At 42.6% G+C, this 26,128-nt stretch overlaps 1 protein-coding gene across 4 annotated transcripts in view; it reads right to left on the reverse strand.

Annotated features, from left to right (window-relative positions):
* The window catches only part of pdgfra (platelet-derived growth factor receptor, alpha polypeptide), a 51,326-nt gene extending 35,848 nt beyond the window's left edge, over nt 1-15,478 (reverse strand). Inside the window, exons 1-3 of one of the 4 annotated variants that reach the window (XM_063043127.1) lie at nt 15,258-15,478; nt 12,238-12,479; nt 577-652 (exon numbers count right to left, since the gene is read on the reverse strand). In XM_063043127.1, coding sequence (XP_062899197.1) covers nt 577-637 — 61 coding nt within the window. In that variant the 5' untranslated portion in view covers nt 638-652; nt 12,238-12,479; nt 15,258-15,478. Of the gene's footprint in view, nt 1-576; nt 653-12,237; nt 12,480-14,523; nt 14,785-15,257 lie in introns of those variants that run through there. The other 3 variants (XM_063043129.1, XM_063043126.1, XM_063043128.1) reach the window with 3 other exon arrangements.
* Between the last annotated feature and the right edge of the window lie 10,650 nt (nt 15,479-26,128).

The following is a 26,128-nucleotide window of genomic DNA, read 5'->3' on the forward strand; positions in this document are numbered from 1 at the left end:
CTGATATCCTCAGAACTCGATGCAATCCCTCCTTGGACCCTTGCACTTACATGTGCATTGTTATCTACACCCAGGGTATTTTCCACAGTTAGTTTACAAAGCTAGACACAGCCATTAAATAGCGGGAAGGATTTTCTCTTTAAAAGTATCTAAGTGACAGATGCCACATGGAAACCTAGGCTACCTCGTGTGGCAAGTCATGGAATAACTTCTTGGGAAAAGGAAGGTAGCAAGGACAGGTTTTATTCAGACATTGTCTTCCCCTTCCCTCACTCTCCGACCACACCCAAGAGCTCTCAGATGAGAAAACTTCCCTGAGGATATCAATAGCTGGACACTGTGGGTGGTGACTCACGGTGCTGGCTTAAACCTGTCGTGCCTGCCCAGGTCTGTGACACCCATGAAAACCTACAGCATGGTGGTTCTCAAGCTCACCGTCCTTGGAGATTTTTACTGTGACCTAATCAACAAATAACAAACCCCCTCCATATGAAGATTATTTCTACCAGTTTAATATTTTCAGGTGTATTGTAAGGGGGCATTTATGAAAGTTTTGCCTGCAGCATGCTGAGTTACCTTTGAAGATTTCCAGGAAGAAGCAGATGACAATCGGAAATGTCTTCCAGAATGTGCCCATGGTGGTGGAAATTCACTGAAAAGAGAAAATCTGTAAATTATTCCAGAAACTTTAGCAGGCTTGCAGTAGTTTGTTATTTTGTACAAAGTACAGTATATGTCTTTCTTTCAACATTCCTCTCCTAAGAACTTGTGCTTGGCAGGAAATATTGCCTGTACCATGTCACAACCATTTGAGTCACTTTACGCTGTTATACAGTAGTAGAAAGAAATTGGATATTTTTTCTCTCTTTCAATCAAGTTTCTTTTCCTTCTCTTTTTCCTTTTCTGAATTTAATTTGACCATATTCATCCTATCTCGCTCCCTGCTGCTTCTCCATTTTGTTCTCTGCATTGATCGATTCTGTTTCCTTCTCCTTGGCTTCTTCTAGTTCTCTCTCTAAATGTCCTAGTTTTTATGGGAAATGAAAGGTCCCACAGCCATTGCTGCCTCACTCTCAGCTCAAGCATCCAACACACACAAGAGACAGCAGATGCTGGGATCTACACCACGGCAGCTTAGCGATTAGAACAGTGCTTTTACAGACCGGGGTGTTGAAGTTCAGGGTTCAATCCCAACACCCTCTGTAAGGAGATTTGTATGTCCTCCCTGCAGAATGCACGAGTTTCCCTCCCACAGCCCAAAGAGCTGCCGGCTAGATTAATAGGCCATTGTAAACTGTCCTGTGATTGGGTGAAATTGGGGCTGTCGGGGGTTGCTAGGAGGTACCTCTCAAAGGGCCAGAGGGCCATATTCTGCACTGTATCTTTAAATAAATAAATTTTTAAAACTCAGTGGATCTGGCAGCTTCTGCGGAGGGCAGTGGACAGTCAATGCTTCAGGTGGTGACCTTTCACCTGGACACTTCTGTCAATTAGCAGTACAAAAAAACTGCAATCAGAAGAGATATTCATCACAGAATGCAATCACGGCTCTTGGGACAACTTGGCAGAGCAGGCTCGATGGGCTGAATGGTCTGATTCTGCTCTTATGTCTTAAAGACAATCAATCCCAAGCACAATATTGGCAGTAATTATACTCTAAAGTGATACGAGATTCTTCAACCTTATAAATCTAAGGAGCACTCCAGGTGGGGTTTGGGGGTGTGGGGGGTGCGGGGGGAATGACAACATTACTTGTCTGCCTGGCCATGGAAAGCAGTCTGCACTGATACTCACTAATCATTCAGATTCACTGTGCTGTCTCTCCACCATCATGCACTGACTTAGACTTTCATCTCAGCCAATGATCTGATCGGGCTGGTGGGCAGCAGCCTGGTGTGATGCTTCTAGCACTGCAGCCAAGAAAATCAGACGGCAATCTGCTTATTCCAAGTAATCCTTCTCTTGGGAGCTATGCTGTTGGGACTCTGAACACTGCAGCTGGCAAAGAGTGTATAACTCTGCGGCCACAATTTAAAAGTTAAATAAACTCAGATTTGCCCATTGATCAGTTTCACAAGGTGCCTCGTTCTTTTTCTCACACCCACACCCTCTGCTCACAGTAACAAGAACACCCACATTCCTACTGGACGCCAGTGTGGTGTTCCAAACCTGGATTGTTATTCTTCAGCATTCCACGCTGATCATTCACCTGGCCTGGTGACATTTTACTAAACATATTTTCTTGTATGTTCTTCCTCCAGCTCCCTGTTTCTTAATGTGAACATATCCAAAGCAGAACTAGATCACCCACATTCTCACTGGAGACGCTGAAACAAAACGGATAACAGAGTGCAGAGCATAAAAGCAGATAACAGCAATGTTGTTTTTGCAATGTGTCTGTCCTTCTCAGTAAGCCATTTTGCTTCTTCCTGCAACCACAAAACTCCCAACCATTTGCAGACCGTGATGTCAATGCTGGCTATGACTAGTTGGCTGAAGCACACTGCAGGAGACTAGCAAGGGCACGGTCAGAATTTTCCATAAGGGCTTCCCTACTCAGTCGAGATTTAATAAGTGCAACGTTGCACTTCACCTGACAATCAGCTTAATCAAATGGGTGACCCCATCCAGAGGAAAGTCAAGGTGTGAGGTTAGATTGTAACAAAGTCAGGGTAAAAGATCAACTAGTGGACTATTTGTGCTGTAGTTAATTTTCCAGTCAGCATTTTCAGTTAGAAAAGTTGGTCTTATATTACCCTCCTAATGTTTTGATGAAGTTCAACAGCAGGGAGACCAAGGGTTGCACTATCACAAATCTTTGACAGTAGCAGGAGAAGCTGATAGCTCGTTATGAAGTTAATAAGATCCTTGTCATTTTTTAAACTCATAGGAGACGTAATGAGTTCGACAACCCTCTGCCTGACCCCCAATAGTGCAAGGTGTACAATTCTAGACATCGTACTTTAGGAATGATATCAGGGCTTTGCCAAAGTAAGATGGCGCACCAGGATGATAACAAGGACTTGGGTGAAGTGATGAGAGGGAGAATCTGAAATTAACCTCCTTGGAGCAAAACAGGATAAAAGGGAGTGTTATGGGGGTCCTGGACAAGAAAGTAGGAAGGAATTGTTTCTGTTCAGTTAGTCAGTAGCCTGTCAAAGATTTGAAACAAATGACAAAGAACTCGAGGAGAAATGAGGAGAAGCTTCCACAGAGAAAGTGAGTAAGGTCTATAATTCATCATCTCATTGAAGCAAGTTCCATTGCAATTTCTTAAAGGCCACATAGGGGGAAAAACTTGGACACAAAATTAAATTTGATGGCTCATTCAAAATGCAGGTATTGGCACCCCACAGCTTCAGACAGCCAGGTGGACATGGTTATCTACTGCCTGCTTCCTTAAGCACAATGTTTGTTAACTCCAAGCAGAAAAATAATCATGAATTTAAAAAGATAATAAAACTGTTATCCCACCTGAGCATAAAGGTTCAAATATTTATAAAGTCACGACATTGCTCCTAAACTGATCACAATCAGCACACAGCCAGGTTGTTTTAATGAATGAAGCATTCAAGCTGTTAGCAAACTTGGGTATGATTGAATTTGAATTCAGTCCATGGAGTAACAAGAGAACTACAACTCCTGCCAGTTGCACAGTGATGAAGCCTTCCACCCTGAAATGCAGGATATTATATCTGGATCCAGGAATTACAACATTTAGAAACAATGGTTAAAAAAATCTCTGGCCTCATCAACTGGGGATGTACCAGAGCCATGTGAAATTTTACAACACTGAGGCACAATGCTGAACAAAGCATATTAACCTCCATTAATCTTACCCACCCGCCACGACTGGTTAATATGTACCAAAAAGATTCATCAGAGCACATGGGCACCTCAGTGCCTGAATATTCTCCAAACAGAATATCTGCGGGCAAAAGAACATACAAACTCCATACAGGCAGCAGTGGAGTTGAACTGGGGTAGCTAGTGCTGCAGCAACGTTCTGCTAACCACTGCGGAACCATGCCAGTCCATTCCTGTCTTGGATCTGTTCTGTTCAGGTGACTTATGATTTAAGAATCAGGTTATGCAAATTTAGACATTGCTAAAGATCCAAGTGTAATATAAAAAAATTTCAAATGTTGGAAATCTGAAATAAAAACAGAAAATGTGAAAATATTCAATAAACCAGAGAGCAGCTATGGAGAGGAAAATTGAGATAATAATTCAGGCTCATATTTCATCAGAAGTCTCTCTTGTGTATCTAATATTTCAGTAATATTTGAGTAATATTGTAAATATATTGTTTGATTAAGCATTCTTTGTTGTTTACAAAATCATTATAGGTTATATGTAAAAGTACGTGAATGGCAGACGTCATTATTCCAAAAGTAGGAACAAAGTAAACACACATCTCCCAGCTCTATGATTTTCTTTTGATTAGTTTTATGTTTTGGAGTTACAAAACATAACAGAGATCTGAATCATTCATTTTGTTTCTCCACAGATGCTGCCCGACCTGTTGACTATTTATAACATTTTCTGTGCTTCCTTCAGTCTCTGCATAATACTTAGCTAAGCCATTTTAGCATTAGTGAGGTCAGTCAATGCAAAGCTACGTAACGTCACCAAAGACGCTGACACTTCACTGCAGTTCAAGTGCTCACTTCAGACCTTTCCTGACTTAGCGCTAGAGCTATGTAAAGGTGGCTAAAGTGGATGAATCTATGCACCAAACATTGCACTTGAGGGCCTAAGGTCTAAATAAAAGGTGTGAAAAGCAGGGAACCTAAAGATAGCAATGGTACTTAGGACTATAAAAGAGCTTTCCACCACAAAGGTTTCACACCATTGACAAAAAGCCCAGGGTAAACATCAGAGAAGGCATTTTTGGCATCAAGCCTCAGCAAACCCAACAAATTACTCCTTGAATAAACTGACTTTTGATCATCCCCCTTTCCAAAGACAACTTTCTATGCAGCCACAGTGGATGAAACACTTGGCCTTGCTTTTCCATTCCCCCCCCCCGTTCCCACCCTCCAGTGCCCCTAGCAGTCTTCCCAAGTGAGACAGCCATTCATTCACATTTCCTCCCAGTTGGTGCACTGCAGTCAGTGCTCACAATGTGGTCTCCTCGACCTCTTTGACACCCAGCACTGACTGAGTGTCAGCTTTGCTGAACAGAGACACAAGGGACAGCAGGTGCAAGGATCCTCATGCAATAAAAACTCAGTAGGTTGCAGACGTATCTGGAGGCCAAGGGAGAGCCAATATTTTGGGTCAAGACCTCCATAAAGACTGAAAAAAATAACTCCAGTTACAATCACTTTAATTTTCCAATTCCCCCTTGCTCTGAATTCTCTATTTTTGGTCTCCTACGTCATTCAGATCAAGCTCCACATAAACCTGAGGATCAGTAAATCACCCACCAGCTTGACAAATGGCAGCCTTCCAAGTTCAACATTGAATTCAACGATTTCATGTAAATTCCCAACTCTGCCTCCTATTTCACATTTTCTCTATTTAGAATCTTTCCTCAGTCCTCCTGTGTTAAATACAGATTTTGTTTGTCTGTGCAGAAACAACTTCCATTAGCTGTCAGCCTTTACCATCCTCTTTCAGTCAGGACCATCACTGCTGTTACATCCAATCCCTTCTGGTTTCCAGCTATCACAGACCTTCCCTGTTCTCTCCACCACTCCTTCCCGCTTCCGCAACTTAAATCTCTAACTTACCCCTAATCAGATGAAGGTATATGAATTCTTTCTCTCTTCACAGATGCTAGCTGGCTTGTTGAGGAGTTCCAGATCATCCCTTTTTTAAAAAAAGTCAGATTTGCAACATCTACTGTATTTTGCTATTGAAGTTAGTCTTAGACTTCCACTGACTACTGATGCATTAGGTTTCCCTGCTCAAATGACAGGCAGCCCTCAAACCCCACAAAATGTGATGTATCAAAACAACATTATGTGGAAGAATTGTGTGTGCAAAGGGCCAAGAGAATGGGAGAGCAGGGAGTGAGAGGGGTTTATGGTGATGGGAAGATGAATATATAGACAGAGATGAAAGGATAGACATAATTCATAAGGGATAGGAAGCGTATCTGTATCCATGTTGAGATTAATTCAAATATTTACACTTCGGAATTATCAGTCAAGAAAATTTTTAAAATACATGCATTTAAAGATAAAAGAGGACAGGACTGTGGTTAAATTGCACCTTGCATGCACCATATGACTAAGATCTTTACAGCCCAGTAAGCATTTTAAAGAATAATTGCAGTAAAACAGGAAACCGACCACCGATTAACACAAACAACAGGAATTCTGCAGATGCTGGAAATTCAAGCAACACACATAAAAGTTGCTGGTGAACGCAGCAGGCCAGGCAGCATCTCTAGGAAGAGGTGCAGTCGACGTTTCAGGCCGAGACCCTTCGTCAGGACCCACCTCTTCCTAGAGATGCTGCCTGGCCTGCTGCGTTCACCAGCAACTTTGATGTGTGTTGCACCGATTAACACACTAAGCTTCCACAACACCTATGTAATAATAGCCTAACATTTCTCTTTCGTTAGCTGACCGGTGGTGTAGTGGCTTCAGCACCAGACTTTGAGGTGAATGGTCCTGAATTAGGATCCGGCCGGCCCCCTGCAAACTTTCCACCCGTGCTGGGTTGAGCGCCGAGCTAGCAACTCGGCTCATAAAAAAATGGTCAAATGCTACCGAAATGACAAGAATACCAACTGATGTGCCACATGGCATGAAAAAGGAACAACAAACAATTTCTCATCAGTAATGTTGACCGAGGAATAAACATGGTCCAACACACCAGGGGCAACTACATTGTTCTTCAAATTCAGCAAATGAGATCTCTCTACCTAAGGCACTGATTTAACAAGTCTTCAAAAAAAAAATAAAGGCAGCCCAGGCAGCCCAGACAGTGCAGCGCACTTTGGTACTGCACAGGAATGTCACTCTAAATACCAGTGTCCACTTAGATTTGGTGGTTAATCTGTAAGCAGTTTACAAATCATCTTTTACGTTAGCTTAATGGATAAACATTCCCAGTTCTGAAAGTCCCTGCACAGTGCCATTCACCAGGTTCTTCTGTTAGATCAATAATTATTTAATTAAATTGATTTTCAATATACATTTACTCAAGTAATTGTTAATAATTTACTGTAAGATTAAGTGTTTACTCAATTCACTAGCAGACAGGAAAAGTATGGCTATGCTGACAGAAAACCAAGGTGGGGATCACAGAAAACGCTCCCTTTTAGAGCACCAATAAACATTGGATACTCGGCAGAAGATCAAGTTTTTACAATCAATAGTTCCTTTTAAAGGATATCCCTTGCTCTGCACAAGAACAGCATTTTTATTACTTATTCATTTTCCAGATGTCAGCATCACCAGCAAGACCAGCATTTATTGCCTGGCCTTAATTGCCCTTGAGAGAGATGACAGCAAGCGGCCTTCCTGAAATGCTACAGTCCCCCTGGTGGAGGGATTCCCATGGTTCTGTCGGCAGGAAATTCCAGGATATGGATCCAGTTGCAGTGAAGGACTGGCAATCTATTTCCATGCAACTGGCAGATTTTGGAGTTCCCTGCTCCTGATAGCTTGCCCTCACAGTGATGGATGGAGGTTGCAGTGTCAGGGTAGCCCAGGTGAGTAACAGCAGAGTATTCTGCAGCTCCTGTAGCACAGTAACTCTAGATTGTTTCATCTCGTTTCCAGTAGACATGTGTAGAGCAGAACAAAATGACTGTTCTTGGGAATACAGCAATGAATGGACTGCCAGTCATGCTGTGCTTTCATGAGACGTTTTGTACCGATCTTTGAATGTCACCAGAGATACACTCACCCATGCAATTTAACCATCCTCTTGCCTTGTGTCTTGTGGATGCTGGGAAGGCTTTGGGATATCGGAAGATGGGACACCGCAAGTTACCCAGCTCTTCTCCCACTCTTCAAACCACAGCTTTTATTCAGCTGGTCCACTTGTCCCTCTAGTCAATGGGGACCCCAAGATGATAATGCTAGGTGACTTGGCGATCATATTGAATGGGAAGGGTTAGTGATGAAGCACCAGCTTGGGCATAATCATTGACTGACCGTCTTGTGGCACAAACTCAGCTGGCCATTTCTGAAAGTCATCTCGGTCTGCTGCATGAAGGCATTGGGAGGCTCACTTTCAGATGGTGCTACAAATGATACTGAATACTGTGCAACCATCTGGAAACATCCATGCAATAACATTGGTGGAAGGAAGTCATTGAAAGGGCAGCCAAAGTCAGATGGGCCCAGGGCACAGACATGCACTAATGACCTGGGACTTAGATGACTGACCACCAATAACCACAACTGAAAAACATAAATATGATTCTGAAAGCCATTTTATCATTTTAGTGTGATCTTTGATTACTTTAATTTAACCAGAGGCTAAAGGAGAACATTCCAATAGGGAAAAACTTTGACCAGGAAATCATTTGCTCTTTTCTAACAGCAGATTACTTTGAGAGCATGGCAAAAGGCCTCAGCGTAAAAGAAAGAAAGGCAGAGCAACACACACAAAATGCTGGAGCAACTCAGCAGGCCAGGCAGCATCTACGGAAAAAAGTAGAATCAACGTTTCAGGCCAAAACCCTTGCCCATAGATGTTGCCTGGCCTGCTGAGCTCCTCCAGCACTTTGTTTGTGTCGCTCAGATTTCCAGCATCTGCTGATTTTCTCTTGTTCGAGATTCTGCAGATGCTGGAAATCCAGAGTACCGCACACAAATGCTGGAGGAACGTCGACTCTTTATTCCTTTCCACGGATGTTGCCTGACCTGCTGGGTTCCTCTGAAAATTAATCAGACTTGATGGCCAAAAGTTGCTGTAATACAGAGTACCCTGTACCAAACATGTATTCGCTTGCAGGCAATAATTGTTCCAGAGACATAGTTTAATCCAGTGCTTCAGCACAAATAGTTCTAAATTAGTTCCTGCTAATTCTCTCCCCTAATTACGTGAAGTCAACATTTGAACTTCTGCCACATAACACAGCAATTTTAAACAACTCTTGGGGAAATGAATTGGAGAATACAAGCAGCTAAAGGCCAGCTACAAGCTGAGGGTTTATGGAACACACGACACAAGGGAGGCTTTCCTGAGCTTGCTCCCTCTGACGTTCCAGTCTGTGGCCACTTGCCCTGATGGGCTTCTCAATCCTATGAGGCAGTCATTAGTGAAGAACTGGTGCAGGTTTCCACTGCACACGCAACTCACAAGAAACCTCCTCTCAGTGTGATACTGTAGTCGGCCATGCTTGCTGAGACAGGATCTGGCCCCAAATATGCCGTGTCAAACTCCTGGAGGGAGAACAATGGCATTCTTACATGCTTCCCAAAAAAAAATGCAAAATGGAAGGAGATTTGAGGAATAAACATAGAAAATAAATAAAATATTTGAAACATAATGGAATGATTGTACTTTATGTTTTGTTTAGGTAATATACTACAGAGAAACTACTACTGAATTTGCATTGCATCTTTTTTGCTCTAAATATGAATTAAAAGCCACTCAAGCATTGACAACCATTGCTATTCTGAATGGTGACCAAAATCTTGGTTGGAAATGGCTTTTAAGGAGCTTATTTCTGTGATTTTGTTGGGCAGTTTAAAAAATATGTCTTTTGGGTACACACTCAGTGGCCACATTATTAGGTATGCCTATACACATGCTCATTAATGTAAATATCTGATCGGCCAATCATATAACAGTAACTCAATGCATAAAAGCATGCAGACATGGTCAAGAGGTTCAGTTGCTGTTCGGACCAAGCATCAGAATGGGGAAGAAATGCGATCTAAGTGACTTTGACTGTGGAATGATTGCTGGTGCCAGGCACGGTAGTTTGAGTATCTTAGTCCTGGGATTTTCACACACAACAGTCCTTGGAGTTTACAGAGAATGGTGTGAAAAACTTCCAATGAGTGACAGTTTTGTGGACGAAAACATCTTGTGAATGCCAGACTGGTTCAAGCTGACAAGAAGGCAACAGTAACTCACTCACGTGTTACAACAGTGGTGTGCAGAAGAGCATCTCTGAATGCACAACATGTCGAACCTTGAAGTGGACGGGCTACAACAGCAGAGGAGACAGCAACAGCAGGTACCTAATAAAGTGGCCACTGAGTGTGAATTGAGAAAACTACAACCTTTTGCATTAAGGGAGTAAGGGAGCTTGAATTATGTGCTAGTAGTTGCCAATGGTGAAATCTTCCAATTTCTTCTGGCCTGGATTTCTAGAAAAATGAAAATGTTTGAATCCATTTCTCACTTAACTAAAATCTCAGGCAGATTGCCCCCCTCTGAGGTGTTAAAGGGATTTTGAATTACAGTTTATTCTCCTTCCTGATTACCGGCTGGAACTGTTCATCCTCCCCTTCCCCCTCCAAAAAAACACAAGCCTGCACACTTCAGTATGGATCCAACTTGGCAAACATACAGTCATAAACTCATCTGTAGTCATTTAGTAGTTGATCTGTGAATGGAAAGATTCTCTGTTCATTCAAAACCTGCTTCAGCTGGCAACACACTGACCCTCAGAGAAGACCTTACAGGGAAGACAAAACATAACCCATGCCCCAAGGGAAGAAGCGTGCATCTTCTACAACACAGCATCCTCTCATACTCTACTTAAAAACTATGTGATCTGTTAGAGCTTTTGTCACATAGCGTCTGAGGTAGGTAAACTCATCTGTACAGAATTAGAATTGAGGTTACAATAGGACATTGCTTTCATTTTAAACCCCATTTCAGTTCATTCTGAAGATTAATTCCTTATATTTGCAGTAACAGTTCAACCAAGTCTGGCATGAGAATACCTGTGAGAAGCCATAAAAGTTGAGCATACAACAAAAAACAGTTGCTAATGAAGTCTCATTTGCTTTAACTTCACCAGTCAGAACGTGATGTCTGGAGCCAAGAGGTTGCCTCATTGGAAGCTATTATTGATTTCTTAGATGATTAGCATTTAAAGAAAATTCTTCCATTTTTTATTCGCTAGGAAGCAAGCCTGAAAGAATTTAACTGCAAAATCAGAAGGGTCAACACTGTCTCGTGTTCGTACTGGCAGCACTTGCCCGCCAGGTGGAGCTGTGTCTCCACCAAAAGCAGAGCGCTGCCGGGACGTGCCAGCATCTGAGTGATCACGCCCACCCTCACTCTATCATTCTAACTGATAGCGGACACACAAAACTCCGCTATACAGACACAACATCCGCATCCAACTTTATATTTTATGGAACCTTTTTATTTTTATTGCGGTAATTTTGTACTTTTTCCAATTTTAGTTACAGTCTTGTGTGCTGTGTGTACATTTGGACGTGGAAGCAAATCGAACGTGTAATCATTCAGAAAAATCTAAATCTAAGCAACTGGCCGGGAAAAACAGCTAAAGTTCTCCATTCATATTATGTTTATATTAGGATGTTAAGGATCAACCAAGTAAATTAGTTTAATTAAATGGGATTGTTTTAATAGTTTAACAGTTTCGCATATTGTTAAATTTGTTGTTTTTTAAAAGAAATAAACAGAACTATATCCTTCAATATCATCCCCTTTAGCGGGCGATTTACTGCGGGAAATAATCCGTGCAAAGATAAATTTTCCCTGGAAATTGGAACTTGTGGAATACGGATGCTACTGACGATTTCTCTGTCGGTGAGACGGAAACAAAGGCTAACAGGCACAAACAGTAAACATCTATTTCTGCGAAATCAAGTAATGTTAATTACGGCGAGCAAGGGTTCTGGGCTATATTTAAATCAGACGCTGGTGTTTAAATTCCCCCTGGATTTGAATCCTGCAATTTACTCGAAATTCAAGAAGTATTTCGCCATTTTTAAACTGCAGGCTTACGGAGAAAAATATAATGACTAGTTTAATTTAAAGATATGCTGTATTCGTTAAATGAATGATATGTTGGACCATAATTAAACTTAAAAGCGGAAAATATGTAATAAGTATTTTTGTTTATGAACATTGTTTCCTTTCGAAGAAAGTATATCAATACAGATAGTTGGATTGTTTTGTTAAAATTTTATACAACATATGTCTAACAAATTCCAGCGAAGCACATCCCCAATTGTTAAATTTCAATTCATCTTAATTAATTTTCATATTCTGCGTAGTGTAAACCGGTGTATCTCGGTGCATATCTAGGAGGAAGCGTGGTTTATTGAAAACCTTCCGGTGTTGATGTTTCGCATCGCTGTACAGGCAATGTCAGCGCAATATTCCAGCACTCTTGTCTTCTACCGTCACGACACAGCAGCGAGCGTTTGATTTGGTTTACTTCCAGAGCTAGTGTGTTGTGAACCTCCAATACACTTAGGATACCGGATGGGCAAAACCGGTGTGTGTGTGTCAACAACGTGTCGGCGAGTAAACACCACTCTCCTAAACTGAAGTAAATTCGCCCAAAGGCCCTGCAAAATAAAATAACTGATCAACTGGGTCAATTAAATTATTCCCGGAACTGCCACTTCTTGAAAATTGATTATTGCCGTTTATTTTCCCGTAAGAGGATTGTTGCAACAACATAAATCCTTTCTTAAACCCCGGGTGCAATTCTGCTCTTATTGTATAGGGGGAGCTATAGGTCCGTATTTCATCTTTAAAATGTACTTCGGTTCTAACTACCAACGTTGTGTCCTTTGAATAATTCGATCTAAGTCAGCGAAAACAAAATTGAAGCAAAATTGTTTTCGTTTCTTTGCTATGAATATAATATACCGTACTACTATTTGACATCAGTTCTAGTTTTGGTCATTTCAATTCTTGGGTTCTGATTCCAAACCGAATAAATTATTCGATCTAAGTTAGTGAAAACAAGATTGAAATTGTCTTGTTTTCGTTTCCGCGCCAAGCATTTAACATTTCCCAATACTTTCCATTAGTTACATCTTTGGGCATTTCAGTCTTGTATGAGTTCGTTAATTTTATTTGCCTCTTGACTACTAAAGATTTCTCGACAAAAAAATTCATTTATCTGGGCTTCGCTTTCAGAGTGCACAAGTATAACCCGCACTGAATGTGTTTGAAGAGTTCTTGGGCTCTACGACTGTGAAGCGTGTCCATCTGCCTACTAGAGTAAAAGACTTGGTTATCAGACTGAGCGAACCGCTTTTAATGTTGCCCCTCTGTAATGCATCGAAAAGGGGAGCTGACAGGGCCAGAACCAAACCACCGCCAGCGTTCGAAACCTTCGTTGCAAAAATCCTGCTCACTCCCTTGGAGAGTGGAAGATGAGATTTGGGCAACGAAAGCCCTTCTTGTGCTACAAAAAGAGGAAGGCTGGTTTATTGAAAACCTTCCTGTGCTGATGTGAACTGGTAACTTCCAAACGACAAGTAAAAGCTTTCGCCGCTTGTAACAACATCTCCACGCCTCAGAAAAGCGGCCAGCATCACCGCCTGGTCTGAATCAGCACTAGAAACCTTTCCCAATACAGTTACAAGTTAATAGAAGATTAAATTACCTGTCCGGTGTACAACTACATGGCCACACAAAAAGAAACGGGTTATAAGAGTTTAAAACAGTCGCCTCAACTATGTCAAATAAAGGGATTAATCTGGGGCAAACAGAAAGATTATCCCTGGGATAGAAATTGCTTTATCAAAAGCTTGTCTTACAGGCGTTTCATTGTATTAGACTTCACATAGTTAAATGCAACAGCAAGACGCCACTCCTTAAAGTGCCAGCGACCGACGGAGTTAAGATGCCCACTCTGTATGTGGTTTCTTTATGCGCCTTGGCTCGCGTTAACTATTTCGGTGCCACTCGGGACAGCTGCTTCAGTCTTCCCGCTGGGCTTTGGCACTTGGGTAAAGAGCTGAGATAGCTTCGGGCCAAATGGTTCTGCGACCGCCCGCCTGCTGTTTCTCAATCTGCTGTGTGAAAAACCGGCGAAGTGTTGGGGTTGGGCGGGAGTGGCTGTGAGAGGGTGATAGAAGAGGGGGAAGATTGTGGCCGAGAAAGATAAGGAGGGAATGTTGGTGTGCGGTGCTGGGGAACTGCGAGTCCCATTCCTTTAAAATATTACAGAACAGGGGGACTTATAATAGACTACAGATGCATTAACAGATGAGTATGTGTACGAGGGTAGGGGGAAGGGGCTGGAGAGAAAGAGGGGCGGCGAGAGGAAATGGAGAGAAGGCCAAAGGAGTGAGACGGGAAAAAGGTGAAAGTAAAAAAATGAGAGGGGAATTCGGAAGGAAAGAACGGGGGCAAGGGGGTGGGTGCGTTTGGAAAAGACTACATTACACCTCAGAGAGAGGAGGAAAGAACGGACGAGAACAGCTTTACTGATGGGACGCTAGATACAGAGAGAAAAAAAACATTAATGCTGAAAAGAAACAGCCGTGGGAGCAGGGAGAGGGAGCTGAGCGCAAAGTGATGGGGGTAGTAGTGGGGCAGAAAGCTCGGAGACAAAGGGTCGCATCGTGAAGTAAACAACTGTTCGATTCCTACCTCGGCCACTTTCTCCTTTGCGCCCACGGAAAGTCCCACACAAGTCACTCGGTACAGCCTGCTCACAGACAATCCAAATGTCCTGGCATCATTCTCCTTTCCTTCCTGTTTATGTGATTCATCCACATGGCAGGGCTCCTGAACAATCCAAAAATCTCTCCCTCCTCCACCCTCGATCCCAGGACAGCAGAGTATTCCCAGAAAAAAAAGCCTGTATCTTGTTCGAAATTCCTTAAATCCCTGACGCAGGCACCCGATGGCTTCCACATCCAACGCCAATGTGTTTGTCATTATAGAATTTGCGCACTGGAGCCATCATCGTTAGTGCTGTCCAAGTAAAATGCAACAAGCGGGCTGACGTGACACAACACGATGCAAAGGAACCTTTTACTTGCCTCACTCAACAGCAGCACAACAAGAAATGTATTGCAATCGCAGACAAACATTTTACTTCAAACTTCAGCCTCTCGACCAAGTTTTTAAAAAACGCATACTCTCGCACACTTTTTTAAAGCCAAAGATAACAATCTTCAGTGCACAGTCGCCAAAGTTAATACAACGGGAGAATTACTCTCAGAATGAATTTGAAACAATGATACAACTGGGTCTGTGTGTGGAAGAACGAAGCAACCTGGGTTCCGCTGTCACACCTCTATTACACGAAATTTCTTTACCAAATTGGCTTTCAGTGACAAGCAGCATCGCCTTAATAAACTTTACATCACTCTCCTTACCTTGCGTAAAGTGGTAAATCCACAAACTCCTCTTAAAACGGGGGGCAACATAGAGGTTTAACGTTAGAGTCGGACTCTAGCTGTTAATGGGCGCACAGAACAGCGTTTTGTAATTGATTCAATGTTGCAGTCCATCCTTCCAAAAAAACTAATCATTTGCTTTAAGTAAATAACTGTCAGGAAATGAAGCGCCTGTGGTCGCTTCAGAATAAGAGTCCTCCCCCTCAGTCAGCGCCGGGAGTCTTGCTGGCTTCTGATTCTGGAGGCTGGGCCTCTTCAACTCTTATCCAATAGGGCACAGTCACATCCAGGGCTGTCTTGCTCAGAAAGTTGCCATATGTGCTTTTTGAAGAAAGTTTTATATGGACGAAAATGTTTTTTTTCTTTTTGTGCTTTTTTCGCATTCCGATTTTCGTGAATAGATTTTCACCTCAGGCGAGCCTTTAATTTATCAGGGTAATGTCTCCGCGCCAGAATATTCCCTAAGAAAGAATTTTAACCGAAATGAAAGTATTTGGAGTTAAGAAGAACGTACCGCCTTTTTTTTGGTCGGAAGGAGAGCTGCCTAAACGCTTTTTTTCTCAGCGTTTATGGCCACCATAAATCTGCAGGGAAAATTAAGTTTTTGAAAAGCAGAACCCATTTCTTAACACTATGTAATTGTGTTGCTGTGTGATAAATTGACCGTTTTGAGGAATGAATTAAAGCAACTCCCATCAGTAAAACAAGGAGGCGCCCTTGCTCTGTCCTACTGAGTTGCCGTTCGCTTGGAGGTGACGCTAACAGGCTCTTTGCACAGAAATCTCAGATAAGTGCATAATAAGGTTGTCCCGAACCGTTTGTTTACCTCTGTGGTTCAGTCCCTATCTCTGCATTAGAAAGCAATGTGGGACTTGTGGGAGATGTAAGGGAGGGGTATTAGAGAGGAGGTGAAGTATGGTACAGGGGGTTATACACGGGTGGTAAAGTATGTGTCAGTCACGCTGCTAGAAAGAGCGGCTGCGAAGATTCTGGCTTTTTTTTTGCTTTAAGTGCTGTTTCTCATCTTGCCTCCAGCCGCTAGCTGATGTAATATATCTTCAGCGCTGTGAAGGTACAGACGAACTATTACTTCCACATGCTTCAGGAAATCGTTGGAGGCAACGCCAGGCCAGTCCGGGTAGTCGATCGTTTCGGGGGTGCTCGGGAATACCAAAGTGACCAGTCGACGGCGCCGTGCTGTGGGGCACCCGACCGTTTTCAATGGAAGCGGGGAAACGTTGTGAAGGGGCAACGTGTACCCCTGCTCACCAATAAACAGAGCTCTGGGGAGGGGGGATGTTCTCAGTTTTTACATTTACCTTTCACCTTCCTCCAACTTTTTTTTAATTCCTTTGCTTTTCCCTGTCATTCCCGCTCTCTTTCTTTCGGCTGGTCCTTTTCCTTTCATAACAATGCGTTCGATACATTTTGTGTTACTACCTCTGTTTGATTGACATTTAATATTTAGTTATAGCCGCCGCCTTCGCGACGATCATTTAGTTTGCTATAGGCAAATAGTTAGTGTCGTTAATCCACATTGGGTTAGAACTAGATTGTGGTTACAGGACTTTACCAAAGAACTGGACACTTGTGCTTGACCCGAGAGGCGGACTTTCGATCGGAAAGGTCTCGATAGCCTCTGGAAACAAACTGGTCACCGACTTTGACGGAGTAATATAAACATCATGTTGTGAGCAAACCGAGTACAAGTCTGTGTTAGACGTGGGGCGGGGGGGGGGTGTTGGGGCCGCACTGAGGGACCGTCTACTCCAAGCAAATTCGTACTATTTCCTTCATTTCTTTTTGACGACGACTTAGATCATGCCCATTCGTGCATTGGCTCGTTAGCTTGTATAGATTAGATTGGAGTGATGCTATTCCCATCACGCCAGATCTCGCCAGTGCATCCGGCTGGGTGGTGACTTCTGATCAACATACTGGTCACACAGATCGCACGACTCGGGTCAGAGTGTCATGGTAATCCAGTTTCAACACCCCATCGCTAAACATGATGTCCCCAGCTAATTCAGCACCCAAACAACACAATTGACGCAAGCTCTCTAGTCCTGACCGCTCCGCCACTCTCGAGCTGAAGTCGATCAAGCCAAGAACTGGCATGTCTGGAGAATCCATTTGTTTCTTGACGAGGTTTGATCAGATTCCTTCGGCCCACAGCTTCACTGCCATTAGGCGCGGATGGGAAGGAACATGGAATATTGCACGGCCTAGACCTAGCCCTTATAGGCCACCACGTCTGTCCCGACCGTGCTACCAATCCAAACTAATCCCTCTGCCTGCACATGGTCTACAATCTCCCTTCCCTGCCTGTTCGTGTGACGGTCTAAATGCCCTTAAATGTTGCCATCCTATCTGCCTACACCTCTTCTCCAGGCAGTGCGTTCCTGGCATCTATCATTCCTTATGCTAAAAAATCCCTCTAATTTTCGCCCCCTCTCCCTTTAACGTTATCCTCTCTGATATTTGACATTTCCACCCTGAGAAAAAGAATGTAGGCTGTCTCCCCTGTCTAGGCCTCTCGTATACTTGTATATTCCTATCAGGTCTCCCCCTCAGCTTCCGATATGGCCCGAAGAAAACAATCCAATTTTGTGCAAACTCTCCTTGCAGCTAATGAAGCAAAAATTGTGCAAAATCATGACTGTTGCTGTTGTAATGCTGCCAGCGAATTCACGAGCTGCCATTCGCTTCATTGTTGTGAATGAGCCTCTTCAAACATCCAAAATGTGTCAACACTGCATTCGCCGACTTTGAGTTGGATTGTTTTCAATGTCGATAAAACTGGGGGAAATGCAGCTTACAACCCGTCCAGGTATGGACGTCAATATGCTGTGTAATGTCAGGAAAATCCTGGAAGTATTTGAAAATGGCAGCTCACTTATTTACAGATTACTCCCATGCAAGCTTGTTGCATGCCGATATTGATTCCTAATATTGAAAGTCAGTCATTGCGGTTTCATGCAGGTGTGGGTCGGAGTAGACTCCATTTCGTATATAAAGATGCAATTTTCCCCAACATTTCGCAATCTAATAATTATTTGGTTTGCTTTCCCCATTTGTTTAGTGAGCTTATTCAAAATGAATGCTTTGATGTGCATTTTAAACAGGCAGAACTGTTCCAAATACCAGTGTCACAGAACGGAAATCAAAGCATCATGAAGTTTCAGTGCTTTCTCGGGGCGGCTGCCAGCGACTGGAGAATGAGGAATGGTCCCGGCTCCATTCTGCCCATCTAACTGTGATAACCGGTCTCATTCGAGTACCCTCTGGTGCTCGCTCATTAACAGACATTTACCGAAAAAAAATCCTCGTGTGAGAATTTATTTGCCGACCTCGGAAGGGACAAACTGTATAGAACCGTCTCATTTCGGGCAGCGGCAGAAAACCAGTTCGCCGTCTGTTTACCTCTAATTTGGTAGAGCAACGCCACGGCGAATATCGCCGGGACCGGTGCGGCCCAGTGGGACATTATTTACCAATCCCAACTTTTAGTTCACCGCCAAACATCTCTGCGCCCGTAGCCGAACGCGGGTTGTTAAACCTGAGCAGCCGGGCCCTCTTACTTGCACGGGGAGATCTGCCGGGAACAGCAATTAAACAAACTGCCCGACAATCTGAGTGGATCTGTGTGGTCCTAATGGGTGGGAGGGTTTAAAAAAGTCTCCCAAATTGACGGGTCTGTTTGTTTATTTGTTTCTTATCAGGCCGTGCGTCTGATAGAAAGCGTTAAAATGCTCACCATATGCGTCCCTTGATGATTTACCAAAAGTCCCCTTAGTACTAACTCCCTGACAATATGTGCTGGGACTCAAAAAGGCCTATAAAATGATAAAAGGTTTTTTTTAATCAATCCCAATATGCGATGAATATTGAGTAAAATATTCTCCTCTTTCTACACAAAGGTTGGATATGAAAACTAATAGAGTTCAGGCTCTGTGACTCTACCACAACCCCACGCAGCGAGTATCTTTTCGTCTCAAAAGGACCGTTGCTCTGTTCCATATGAGTAGGGAGTGGGTAATGCTTCTTGTTCTTTTGGGTGGGAGAGGATGACCATATTAATTTTTGCGTTGTGTTTTAAATTTAATCTACTTGAGTGAGCGGTTATTTCTGTGTAACCACGAACTCACTGCAGATAAAACTTGCAGAGGCTTTTGATCCCATTTCTGAGACCGTAGTTTCACCAGTTGATGTTCCAGCGCGCTTAACACGTGTGACAAAGAGCACAGCTGGCTTCAGTTTGCGAGCTTATTTTTACGACTTCAGACCATAGGATTTATTTTGGAGATTGAATTGTTTGTTGGGTCGCAGATATTTGGAAGGCTGGGAGATACTGCGCCTTCAGTCTTAGACAACGGAATGTCTTAACAAGCAGGCGGGGCATGTAACTTCTACCGGCTGTCCTTCGAACCACCTCCCTATTTGCAAACGCGTCTAATTGACTGGAACCCATAGGAGTCGACTATTCGGCCCCTTGCCCTGCTGATGGCTGGTCTTTTACCTCAGTGTCATTCTTCTGTGCAAACCCCTTGTTTCTTAATTACATTAATAACTCAGGGATCATTAATATCCAAAGATCCCTAAATTGCATAAACTTAACGTTTCAGTCTCCAGAGCCCTCGAGGATAAAGGACTCCAAAAAAAATCACCATCCTATGGACCAAAAAAAAGGTTTTTTTCCTCACCGTTCCAACGGGCTAATTCCCTTCTTTGAGACAGTGACTGTGGTTCTATCAGCCCAACTAAGGAAACGTCATCCCGTTATTTACCCAATCAAAAACAAGATTAGAATGCTTATCCTGACCTAATCTCCTTTCAGAGTCAGCCCTCTTGCCCGCCCCACCCCATCTCATATCCTAGGAATAAACCCTATAAAAAGTTCATTACGAATATATTGAATGCCTCCACCTCACCGCCACCTGACACGCACAAACATTCATGATCGACGTAAGATGTTTGTTTGACATGAGATACGTTTTAACGCTGGAGAACATGATGGTAGATCACAATTATTATCGTTCTATGTACCAACTAAGGACACGGTCATATCCCATTTGACCAATACTACAATGATTGGGCGTACAGCTACGTCCATTGTTCGTCAATTCGATTTTCTTTCCAGCCAGTTAATAGTTTCAATTATTAATTCATTATGCAGATGTTGCTTCCTTTGATAGCTTTCATTTTGTTGACAGAACAGGCTGCAAATTGATTTGGCTGTGCATTGGGATAAGAGAGTCTAAGAACCATGTTCGAGATTTCCCTCGTGCGTTGAAGTCAGGCATATGTGACCAGTCCTATATCCTTGCCCAATTCCCACAGGAACATCCACGGAATTGCTCAGAGAAAACTAAAATCGCAAAGGAAGAATTAAAACAAAACGTGCTGTAATAGTTTCCGGAATATCTTAAACCTTTCCTAAAGGTGGAATTGTCCATTTTCTTAACGAGTTCTTTCAGAAGGCAGCATCCGAACTTTTAGCCAAAGATAGTGTGCATGAATATATGTTTGACCCAGAGTGGCTCACTGGCTCACTGTACTCCGCTGTCCGGTGGGACCACAGTTTCAGTTGTACCGGGACTGGAAGATTTTGTGGAATGGAATCCTGCGCTCGCTTGGTGTTTTACCTGGGGCAAGATGTGGATCCTGGGGACAAAAAAAAACAGACCGCCTTTCCAAGCAATGGCCCAGAATGAAGCATTTCACTAAATAGTTTATCGAAAAACAGTAGGTTGAGAAATATTCTGAGATCATCCGGAATGTAAGCAAGCAAAAGGATCCAAAAGGTCCTCGATAGGTCGGTAGAACATTAAGTGCCAGTCAGAAGTAGATAAGTAGCGGTAGACAATAGGAAGGCTGATAGATGTGGTCTTGATAGTGAGTTGACGGAAAATCAGCAAACTGCACAGTTAAAATTCTCTGAATTTTACCCAAAATTGATAATAAATGTTGTCCCACCCACAAACTTCAAGTCGGAATCAATAGATGAACCTGGTTTCATTTTACGCATTTGCCTAATGATCTTTTAATTTGAGCGTACATTTTGTGCCGCCTCCCCTGTGTCTGAGAAACGCTGTGGGTTCCAGTTCACAGAGCAGAGCCGTATTAAGAGAGCAGGAACTGTAAAGACGAGAGCTCAAATGAGCACTGTTCAGACAATGGCATCGCTGACTAAAGCACATTACAGGAGCTAAAGAGGATACTCCTGACTTCCAGTACAGTGACATTCTGATCTTCGCGCAATTGGTTCATTTAATCTGCAGTTTTCCAGTAAAAGCACCCCGGGTGGAAACCGGCATAAAGCTGAGCAATAACCATCACAAGGTCTTGGAGCTTTGGGCTAATTGCGTAAACTTGGCAATGGTTTATTGTCTGTCCGCGGTGAGTTTTACGCGAACTGAAGTAATTAATGGACGTGCACAATGGGTGAATCCATTTAGAAATTATGTTTACTTTGGTGCTTTGCGGAGTCAAATCCTTTAAAAGAATGAGACGAGCACCAGACAGCTGATAAATTGTGGATTATTTCTAGTTGCAATGTGTACCGTTAAAGAGATGGCGAATCGGATTTAAAGCTTTTTATCAGTTACAAATACCATTTTAGAGAAGTTTTATGTGCTGAAATGCAAAAAAAAATGTGGCTAATGCACAAATGGCGTATCTCGAATTAACATCTGACGTTATATTCATAGAAAGAGATGCTAAGAAAGCATGTCTAAGGTGCTTAGTTGTATCTTAAAACCGATATAATAATTCATTATGCTTTCGTGTTCGTACTTTCTTACATTTTAGATTATTTCTACCTTTATCGAAAGCTCCACAAGAGATTGATTACCTGATCAGCAACAATGTCGAAATTAACAGTTTTAGTAAACGTCCGGTGAAATCGACCCATATCGGATAGTTATGGATTCACATTTGGGCTCCCTTTACAAAAGTTGGATCCAATTCTCCAGGCTAACCTGTCGTTGGCGATCTAGCCAGCAGAGGGCGGAAAAGTCCGGCTGACAGAAGTGTCCAACTGGGCCCAGTGAGGAACTGCCAGTCTACCCCTAAAGCGCACTCACGTCCCGGGTAGTTGACATAGAACCCCGAACCTTTAAAAACAGTGGCATGAGAATTTGAGCAGTAACATTTTCCTCTGCAACAACAAGGTGGTGTCACCATTACTGTAACTATTTTGCATAACGAGGATAAGTGATGTAAGCAACCAAATAATGAATTTGATAGCAAAAATACAAACCACTCGAGGTACTCAGCGTCGAGCAGCATCTGTGAGGAGAAAGGTATGGTCAAAGTTCCAGGTTAATGGGTTAATTTAATGATTGGATTTATTAACGAATTTAATAGTTTAGAATCAAAAATGTTACCTTGTTAATTGGTTTGATGCTTCTTTTCTTCTTAGGCAGTTTCTGGGGGGACCAAGAATGAATTAATTAAGACCGATTAAAGAGGTGTTTGATATTTAGGCCGCTGTTTGAACCGCATATACCTGTTCATCAACGGTCACAAGGTTATTTCGGGGTATCGCGAAAGGATCCATGGACAATAATCCAGCCAGCCCTATTCCGAGTTCCACCCGCCTGCAAATTAGTTTCCTCACGTGGCTGCCCGATTTCCTTTTAAATCGCTGATCATCTCTGCTGGATGGAGTGGATGTGGAAATAGTATTTCCAATAGTGGGAGAGTCTAGGAGTGGAGGGCACAGCCTTATAATAAAATGATGTTCCTTTAGAACAGAGATGAGGGCGTTTTTCTTTTGGGCTGAGAGTGGTGAATCTGTGGAATTCATTGCACCGACGGCTATGGAGGACAAGTCATTTGGTATATTTAAAGCAGAGGTAAGGGTATCAAAGATTACGGAGAGAACTCAGGGGAATGGGGTTGAAGGAAAACACAAATCAGCCATCAAGGAATGGCTAAGAAGACTTGATGGGCTGAATGGCCTAATTCTGTTCCTCTGTCTTGTGATGTTTTGGAATTATGCTTTCATCGGTGTCATCAACAACAAGTTCCAGGTTAATACCACTCAGCATGTAAGAAAATTCTTCCTTACTTCTTCGCTTGTCCAAAACCTCTGTGATCCTTGTACCATTAGCTAAAAGAAACAGCTTTTCTTCCTCTATTGTCTACAACTTGTGTGGGTGTTCCAAAACTCCCTTTGACCTTCTGTTCTTCAAGGTTTATCCAATGTAATCTGGTAGTTAATATCACTCATTACTGTGACTATTCTTGCAAATCACTTCTGTCTTCTCTCAAATGTCTTCACAGTCATCGGGAAGTGTGGTGAGCAGTGGAGGACACGATGCTCTAGTTGTGGCCAAAATCAAAGCGTCATGAGGATTCACTCCTCAACAGCACTGCTGCCCCATTTCCATTACTTTCCTTACAACTTTTTTCTAAGCACTGAGTATTTAGTGTTTAGAAACCCCTAAGGAACCCTGATGAGGCAGTGATCATAATCACCCCAAATTCACCCCAGAATTTGAAAAGGAGAAACTAAAGTCAGATCTATCAGTATTACAGTGGAGTAATGGGAATTACAGAGGCATGAGATAGGAGCTGCCCAAGATTGATTGGAAGAGAACACTAGCTGGGATGATAGCAGAGCAATGGCTGGAGTTTCTGGGGGCAATTCAGAAGCTGCAGAATAGATACATCCCAAAGAAAAATTATTCTAAAGGCAGCATGATGCAACTGCGGCTGACAAGGGAAGTCAAAGGCAAAGAGAGGGCATTTAATAGAGCAAAAATTAGTGAGAAGTTAGAGGATTGGGAAGCTTCTTTAAACCACAGAAAGCAATTAAAAAGTCATAAAGAAGAAAAAGATGGAATATGAAGGTAAGCTTGCCATTAATACTCAAGAGGATACCAAAAGTTTCTTCAGATAGATAAGGTGTAGAAGAAAGGTGAGAGTAGATATCTGACCACTGGAAAATGATGCTGGAGAGGTAGTAGTGGTGACAAAGAATGGCAGATGAACTGAATAAGTACTTTACATCAGTCTTCACTGTGGAAGACACTAACAATGTGCTGAAGTTTGATGAGGAGGAATTTCTTTAGCCAGAGAGTGGTGAATCTGTGGAATTTGTTGTCAAAGGTGGCTGTGGAGGCCAAGTCATTGGGTATATTGAAGGCAGAGGTTGATAAATTCCTGATTAGTCAGGGCATGAAAGGAAACGGAGAGGAGGCAGGAGATCAGGGCAGAGAGGGAAATGGATCAGCCAAGATGATGCAGAGCAGACTCAATGGGCTGAATGGCCTGATGCTGCTCCTATATCTTATTTGTGAATATTAAGCCCAAGTCTCACCAATGAAAATCATACTTACATTATTATCAGTACATCATATTCTCACTTGACTGTTTATGGTTGGATCTCACCAACCTTATCAACCACACTTTGTGCATCTACGTATACGTATACTCACAATATATATATTCATATGTGTTTGTATTCCTTGGTCCCTATTATTCTGCATTCTTCTCTGGTACAATCCAACACACTCATTTCTTTGTCCATGTCATTTCTTCTTGCCCATCTAATTTAATTTAAACTTCCCTAAGTATAATACACTTTAAAGACCTATATTCTAACTTACTTCCTAATTTCTGGAATTCTAAATGTAGGATTCAATAGCCATCCTCCCTGCGTCCTTGCTACCCACACTCTTATTGCCATGATGCTTCCTCTGCATTTATGATAAAAACATATTCTTCTCCAGTTCTTCTTCAAACATGTGTTTATTTTGAGAAGCTGAAAGAGCTTTAGCTTTCCCTTCAACGTGACGTGATTCCAGTGTGGAAATCTCGTAGCTTTACTTAGCTGCTTGGAGAATGTATTGGTAATGGTTATTCTTTTGAAGGTTTACTGATCAAGAGCTTGTCGTGCATGTCTCCCACTGTCACTTCGTGCACTTCATCACTTGATAATTTGCCAAAATGTGGATGGAATCCCTTGTGGAATTATGCCATTAGTAAATCTTGGTTGCAGGAGGGGCAGGACTCACAGCTCAATATTCCATAGTTCCCCTGTTTTAGGTGTGATAGAGAAGGAGGGATTAAAAGAGGAGGGGGTGGCATTACTAGTATGATAGAAAATATCTGTAGAGAAACTACAAACTTTTGCAAGAAACAAAAGATTGTGATAGTAGGTAATTTTAGGTTTCCACATATTGACTGGGTCTCCCATACTGTAAGAGGGACAAAGGGCTAAAGAGTTTGTCATGTGTTCAGGAAAGTTTCCTTAATCAATACATAGAGATCCTATGTAGAGACAGAGAGTGTGATACTAAATCTCCTATTAAGGAATGAGACAGGACAGAAGTTTATGTAGGAGTACACTTTATTCCAGTGATCATAATGCCATTAGTTTCATGATTTTAATGGAGAAGGATAGTTCTGGGCCTCAGATTCAGATTCTAAAGTGGAGAATGGCCAACTTTGAGGGCGCAAGAAAGGATCTGGCAAGTGTGGATCGGGGCAGGTTGTTTTATAGCAAAGGTGTATTTGGTAAGTGGGAGGCCATCAAAAGTGAAATTTTGAGTGTATAGAGTTTTCATAGAACAGTACAGAATGGGAACAAGCTATTCAGCCCACAATGTTGTGCTAATCAGAAACACCCAAACTTTAATCCCTCCTACCCACACAATATCCATATCCCTCCATCTTCCCCACATCCATGTGCCTATCCAAACATCTCAATGTAATGCCTCTACCATCATACCAGGCAGCGCATTCCAGGCACCCGCAACTCTCTGAGTAAAAACTTAACCCTCACATCTCCCTTGAACCTATCCCCCCTCACCTTCAATGCTTGCCTTTTGGTATTAGAC

This window comes from Mobula hypostoma, chromosome 3 (assembly GCF_963921235.1).
Source record: "Mobula hypostoma chromosome 3, sMobHyp1.1, whole genome shotgun sequence".
NCBI classification, from domain to species: domain Eukaryota; kingdom Metazoa; phylum Chordata; class Chondrichthyes; order Myliobatiformes; family Myliobatidae; genus Mobula; species Mobula hypostoma.